This window comes from Malus domestica, chromosome 03, assembly GCF_042453785.1.
Source record: "Malus domestica chromosome 03, GDT2T_hap1".
NCBI lineage: Eukaryota > Viridiplantae > Streptophyta > Magnoliopsida > Rosales > Rosaceae > Malus > Malus domestica.
In genome coordinates this window covers 37,155,661-37,163,021 of record NC_091663.1, presented here as the reverse complement: position 1 = coordinate 37,163,021, position 7,361 = coordinate 37,155,661, and the positions used below count along the sequence as shown (strand labels likewise).

Below are 7,361 nucleotides of genomic sequence, written 5' to 3'. Positions count from 1 at the left end.
AAAATCAAAAACAAAAACATCTCACACCCCCACGTTCTCTCCCTCCCTCTCTCCTTCTTATTTTCTAAAAAAAAAATTGTGTTTATACACATAAAATATGTAGGCAAATGTTAATTTGTATTTTTAAAACAACACGCTATCACAACGGTACACTCGTGTTATACAAGTTGATATCGCATTGATCACTCTATATACCGCATTTTTGCCTATCCGGGCAACCCTATCCTGCTTCACCATGATGGACAATGGTTTGAATGTCTCTTTATTAGTGTTGGTGGTAGCGACAGAATGGTGTCGCCATTTTGGCACGTAGTATTAGCCTATTAGGTATACAACTGACCATTGCATGTTAAGCTCATAAATTCGAGAAACTAACTTATCAATGCTTGGAGTGGGTTAGGAATTAATTTTCTATTCACTTTCAAACTTTTCATGTTCATCGTCTTCTCGCTTCTCCATATCAATCTCTATCAATCTCGTCAGCTTCATAATTGTAGGATCCGAAGAGTACGGATGAAAGGGATCCGAAGAAAATCTCATTCTGTTGTAATGTACCAATGTTTGCTAATGGATTTCTTTCGAATCAACTATCTTTCAAATCTGAAAAGAGTTTGCATGAAATTAGAATGTTAAGATATGATCGTATTTTAAACTACTCAAGCAATGATATAGCAAATCACATGCTAGAAAATCAAAAGAAGTACAAAAGTACTATTAAAGCACTCAATTGTCACTTAACACTATAGTCTGATGATATCTTTTCACTTAAAAGTGAAATGTCTTAAAGTTCGAATCTCATAGATGACGAATTCGATACCCAATTAAGTTGTCAATTATGTGGCTTAGCCAAACTTATTCTCCTTTAATACAAAAATATCGATGTACTTAAAAATAAATTTGTCATAATACAACTAAAATAGTTAATTTTTTAATCTATTTAATTAATAAAAATGATGAGTAAAAAAAAGCAGATAAAAAAAACAAACAGAAAAGACGGTTAACATTTATAGAATTTTATCTGAAAAGATAAATTCCTATTCATTTTCCTCCATATATATACCCACAGAACCAGACCAAGCACCAAGGATAAATTCCTATTCATTTTCCTCCATATATATACCCACAGAACCAGACCAAGCACAAAGGAGAAGATAAACAGAGACCAAGAAACACTATCGACAAAAAAAAAACAAGAAACGCGCACAGTGTCAACAATGGAGAACATCGAGCATACGACGGTGCCCACAAACGGCATAAACATGCACGTCGCTTCAATCGGAACGGGCCCACCGGTGCTCTTCCTTCACGGATTCCCGGAGCTCTGGTACTCCTGGCGCCACCAGCTCCTCTCTCTCTCTTCCTTGGGATACCGCTGCATAGCCCCCGACCTCCGAGGCTTCGGTGACACCGACGCGCCGCCGTCTCCGACGTCCTACACGGCCATGCACATAGTCGGCGACCTCATCGGGCTGCTTGACCATCTGGGTATTGACCAAGTCTTCCTGGTCGCCCACGACTGGGGTGCCGTCATGGCCTGGTGGTTCTGCCTGTTCCGGCCCGACCGTGTCAAAGCCTTGGTCAACATGAGCGTGGCATTCAGTCCCAGGAACCCTAAGAGAAAGCCTATCGATACTTTCAGGGCACTGTTTGGCGACGATTACTACATTTGCAGGTTTCAGGTAATCAGATTCCTTTGACTTTTAGTTTCTGCTTCGATCTGATCTGGAAATTTTAACCCTTTTGCGAATTATTGTAATACAACGATATATTTGCATACTAAGACGGAGGATTTGGACTAGGTTTCACATCAGCTATCTAACTCGTGGGAGTCAAACCTCATACCTACCACTCAGTGGTGGATCCAGTGTTCAAATTCCTAGGTCCCAGTGTTAAAAGTACAATTTTGGCATTTCGTCCAACACTTGTCAAGTTTGGTATTGTCAGTCAAATTATGTAACGCTCATATCAACAGATACCACGTATCGATATATGGTGAAGCAATTTGATGATTGATATCCTCAAAATTTGTATTACTGGGATATAACTAGCAGACATTACATCACAAACACCTAGTAGGCATAAAAGAAATCCATACCAAATATTTGAGTCTCTCGGAAGACTTCACATGTATTACATGTTTATTTTTCAACTCCGGCAGTCCTGGGACCACCTTGGTCCTAATGTCCATCTGCCCTGCTCTCACTTACAGGTGGAGGGAATCCCACCGACCGTAGTGCATAGTAACAAATCTTTCCAATTTCCCTTTTTTTCTCTGCACAAAAGAGGAAGTTCTGTTATTTTGTCTGTTTTTGGTTAATCTTTTTCCAATGTGAGGGCTTAAACATGGTAAAGTTCTAAAATTGTTTGATCTCATAAGGAGATAGTCAAATCTCAATATTTACCAAGATGGTATAACTTTCATGGAATATACATTTTACTATAGTTAGTATTGGTTAGGCATTCAGAATTACTGAATGCTATTGTTTAGCTATATAATTTTGGTTTTGTAGACACGAGCATAGCCACATTTGGCCATAGTGGATGTGATCTCCCTTCCCGTAGTTTAGATTACGTTAAAGTAGAAGATTGATTGATCATAGCCAATTCATTTTCATGTTATGAAGTATTTTCAATGCTGAAAATTCGTCGGCTAAAAACAGTTGGGGATTAATTAATCTAACCCATTTGGGACTAATTTGTAACCTTGTTAATGTCAAGGACTGAATATGTTCAAGTTTGTTACTTCCTGATTTTGTTGCGGCATCGCTCTTGTTACTCAAATGCTTATTTTAACTTACAAATTGAAAAAAAAAAAATTGTTGTTTGTGTTATAGGAACCGGGAGAGATCGAACAAGATTTTGATAGCATTGATACTGCAGCGGTCATGAAATGTTTTCTCACCGGCCGCAGTCCAAAACCTCCATGCATACCTAAGGACCAAGGATTAAAATCTTGGGCAGCTCCAGTGACCTTGCCCGCTTGGCTGACAGAAGAGGACGTTAACTATTTTGCAAGCAAGTTCAGCAAGACAGGATTTACCGGAGGATTGAACTACTATCGAGCTTTGAACTTGTATGTACAATTGTACATACCCTTCTGAATTCATTTCGATTTATCAAAAGCCATGGTTCTTTCTTAGATTGAAGAAGTAATTTTGTACTTTGTTTGTTCGTTGTTGCAGAACCTGGGAGCTTACTGGACCGTGGACGGGGCTACAGATCAAGGTACCGGTTAAGTTTATCGTAGGGGACCTGGACATCACCTATCATATTCCAGGTATCCAGAACTACATACATAAAGGTGGGTTCAAGAGAGATGTGCCGTTTCTGCAAGAGGTGGTTGTGATGGAAGATGCAGCTCACTTCATTAACCAGGAAAAGCCAGACGAAGTCAGTCAACATGTCTACGACTTCATCAAGAAGTTCTGATTTCTATTAGCTAGACGAGCATGCCAGCTTCCTTTAGTTTGTTTCTCTTTGCAGTTGAAGGGTTTCTTCTACGCCCTTACAGGTTAGGGTGATGATGTCTGAAATTAGTTGTGTTTGAGGTTTTCGTCCTTCGGGTTTGCCGGTTCTGTAACTGTCACCCCAATCATGTAATAATATGCAGAGCTGCTTGTGTCTTTCAATTATGCTGTTGGCCTCATTTCTCTGTTACACCAGGACCAAGTAATTGGACTACTACTTGCACCTAACATCTCCTCGTTCGAAGCGACTTGGAAGAATGCTTTGGCAGGGAGGCATAACTAGTAGTGGAGATGATTCCAACAGACTTCTTACTGATCCTAAGGCCATCTCCAACCGAAGGCTGTCCATAGAGTTCGTTTTAGCCCTATGGTCTTTTAAAAAATTAATATTTTAATGACAGTGCAATGCCATATTTCTTACCATCTCTAACCGAATGCCAAAGCGTCATAAGGCTCGTTTTAAGCCCTGTCACAAAAACCTGTCTCTATCCAACCGAGGGCTAAACATAATTTATTATTTAAAAACTACAACTTATATTCAAATTCAATGGCTAAGTGACGTCAGCTAGCCGTTGCTAGCTTAATGTTATGTAATGTTTAATGGTTTAGAAAGGTATAGGGAAATTTAAAAAAAATAATTGTTAAAAAAAATAATAAATAAAATAACGGCTAGCTAACATCAACTAACCATTGCATTTGAATTCCAGCCCGGCCCGGGGCTAGCTGGCTCATTTGGGCTGGCTGATTGGCCCTTTTTTGTCCAGTGGGACCCACAAACTCTTTGGCCTGAGCCTCGGTTAGAGACGGTTTTAAAACTATTTTCGACCCTCTGGTCCTCTAAACCCTTTCAGTTAGAGATGACCTAAAATTCTGCACTGCCCTGTCACAGCAGTAGCTGCAGATTTCAGCACACTGCCATGTCACGGCAGGGAGCTGCAGATTTCAGCTCCTTCAGTCCCAACCTAGGATACGATGAATCAGAATTCATCATCTTTGTCCGCGAAAGGGGGCAAGGTAGGATCTAATTCGCACCAGAGGCTCTTTTTCATTTCGACACAGCCTTTTAACAGGCATCGCATAAGTTGGTTAGAATTGTCAAAGATTAAGGAAAAAAAATTCGCCGATCAACCCAAGCTTGCTTCGCGAAAATTAATAATATCTCGTGTAGTTGAGAACCAAAATCGAATTCAACAAAATCTTAACAACTAGCAAACATTCCTTAAAGTAGCCATTAATCCTTCAAACATCTAAAGATCTTCCTCTCGAAGCTAAAACAGTCGTAGGGAATAACGAAATACAGATGAAGGTAAGCTATAGATAAACATAAGAGTTCCACCAAAAACACAAAGTGAAGAAAACAAGACTGGAAATAGGGATATAACTCCTTTTGCGAAGCTTAAACACGGAAACCCTTGCTGTTTCTCTTTCCACGGGCCTTCTCGAACTTCCTGCCCTTTGATCGCACATAGGGTTTGGTGTGGCTGTGTGGAACACCAGGAGCAGGTCCAAAATGCTTCACAGCTTCACGAGCATTCTTAGGTCCTCTAAGAAGAATCTGCAGAAAAAGATTAACGTTTATCAGTTGACAGAACCCTGTTATTCACACACTCCTTTAAACAAAAAAAATGATCAATCGAAACAGATTTATTAGAACATAGAACGGCGTAAGGGAATGAGTCTCGTATTGCAAAACAAAATACTCTTGGTAGATTTGTAATGTTATTGTACAATAGAACAAACTCAAAAGTTCCACAAGCATACAATAAAAACAAGAACTAAGTATTGCTGATGGCTCAAAATTCTACCCACCACTATCTTGCACCTTCTATTCATTTCACTACCTAATGGTTCCTACATTCATGATTCTCATCACCATGAAACAGTCAACTACATGACAACCACTAAACTAAATCCATATAAACTATCTACCACGCTATCGGTTGCCATCATAGCATATCGCACACCAAAACCAGCACGACCGAAAACCCAAAACCCAAAACCCAAACGCAACGATTTCTGTGAACCCAGTATATTTACCCCAGGTTCAAAACATTTGCCCCATTCCTCGATTTTAAATGGCTTATGACCAAATGACTACAAGCTCGTGTTACTTTCCATCAAATACTACTGTTCCGCAAGTTTTCTGTGCACATTTGAAGGCAAAAACGCATAATTGAACAATCAAACCCAGCTATGATACTAAAATCCAACCTCTTAACATTGCAATTCACATATAAGGCAAACCAAATGCAACTATCAAATCGACGTACCGTGTTCTGGCCAAGCGGAGCTCTGAGAGCCAGCTGGTCAAAAGTCAAGCACTCGCCTCCGGCCTTCTCAATCCGAGCCCTGGCGGTCTCGGTGAACCTGAGGGCGGTCACTTTGAGACAAGGAACCTCGTAAACGCGAATGTCATCGGTCACAGTCCCGACCACCACGGCAATCTTACCCTCCTTTCCGGTCATGTACTTAATCAATCGGGAAAGGGACAAAGGGGCCTTGTTCACCTTGCTCATGAACAACCTCTTCAGAATCACGGCATTGAACTTGCTGCTGGTCCTCCTCACCAGAAACCGATACAGCTGAAAACGCAGATCCGAAAACATAAATACCCACAACATACAATTCAGAAACATAAACACAAACAATAACAAAAACCCAGAAACATTTGGATTCGAGGGAGGACCTTGACGAGGAGTTTGAGGTAGATATCATCGGACTTTGGGGCTGTCCGTTTGGTCTTCTTGCTCTTGCCACCGGCGACCAAATCGATACCCTGCGAATACAGACATGAGGAGGAGAGAGAGAGATAGATAGAGAGAGTAAGAGAGTGGAGGAGGAGAAAATGGAGACGGCGGCGTTAGGGTTTGGAGGAAGAGATTACCATTGCGGCTGCTGCTTTGACGCTCTTGAGGCAGAGAGGCGGTGTAAGGGTTTTTTGAAGGGAAAGCCAAACTTCTTTTGTTTAGGGTTTTATATGTAAATGGGGCTTTTTCTTATGCAGTTTTAAGGGATTTGGGCTTTGTTTGTTTCTCTTGTTCTTTAAGCCCACGAGGCCACATGCCATTTCAATTTCTTTTATTAATTTTTTTTAGGATACTTCTCCCACACCCTTTATTAATTTCTATCATTTGATCTTTTTCAATTTATCCAATCCAACGGCCGAAATTTAAAAGAGGTGTAAGAGAAATAAAAAATGATGTGTGGATATCACATCCCTTTTTTTTATTACTTTTGTTGACAAGGAATTTTATTTCATTTTTAAATAAGAGGCTAAAAAACATATGTAAGGTTATTTTCAATATAGATAGTTAAAGGTTAAAAAGTTAAAATTGGTACGCTTTGTCCAAAAATTCATCTTCAATTAATGAATGGATTATAATTTTATGGAGTCCTCAGGTAATTATTTGGCTAAAAGGACATTAGACTGGCCAAATGTAGTCCCCCTCTTAATCCCTTTTTTGAAGCCCAACTCTTCAGTTACAATAATTGATTCAAATTTAACGAGTAAAATGTAAAAACATCCCACGGTAAATGAACCAAGAAATTTAAAGTGGAAACTTAAACTAATAAATTATTAAGGAGCTTTGGTTGGAGATAGTATATGAATATGGCATGACATTGTTCATTTAATTTTTTTTTACGTCACTTAGTACTACGGTCAAGTGATAGTATTTCTCTTCACCTCGTAAGTAAGATATTTTAAATTTGAATCTTGCTAAAAGAAATTTTAAACTACATTACTACTAGTTCTTGTGATACCAAGTCTACTTTTATTTTTAATGTAAATAATATCGTTTATGAAAAAAACAAATGTACTTAAAATTCTGGACATCGTTATGTTAAACATGTTAGATTGGAGATGGCCTAATTTCTTACCACCCGAGTCGTCAG

The 7,361-nt window shown here is 39.3% G+C and overlaps 2 protein-coding genes across 2 annotated transcripts; one reads left to right on the top strand and one right to left on the bottom strand.

Annotated features, from left to right (window-relative positions):
- Positions 1-1,017: 1,017 nt before the first annotated feature.
- On the top strand, positions 1,018-3,629 carry LOC103419147 (epoxide hydrolase 1-like). The gene is made up of 3 exons (XM_008357271.4): positions 1,018-1,679; positions 2,835-3,073; positions 3,183-3,629. Exons 1-3 carry the CDS (start codon positions 1,215-1,217, stop codon positions 3,427-3,429), a joined length of 951 nt encoding a protein of 316 aa, XP_008355493.1. The 5' UTR covers positions 1,018-1,214; the 3' UTR covers positions 3,430-3,629.
- Positions 3,630-4,632: 1,003 nt separating this feature from the next.
- Positions 4,633-6,480, bottom strand: LOC103408130 (large ribosomal subunit protein eL18y). Its single transcript, XM_008346996.4, has 4 exons — positions 6,352-6,480; positions 6,154-6,243; positions 5,738-6,049; positions 4,633-5,022 (listed from the first exon to the last, which is right to left on the bottom strand). Exons 1-4 carry the CDS (start codon positions 6,352-6,354, stop codon positions 4,864-4,866), a joined length of 564 nt encoding a protein of 187 aa, XP_008345218.3. The 5' UTR covers positions 6,355-6,480; the 3' UTR covers positions 4,633-4,863.
- Between the last annotated feature and the right edge of the window lie 881 nt (positions 6,481-7,361).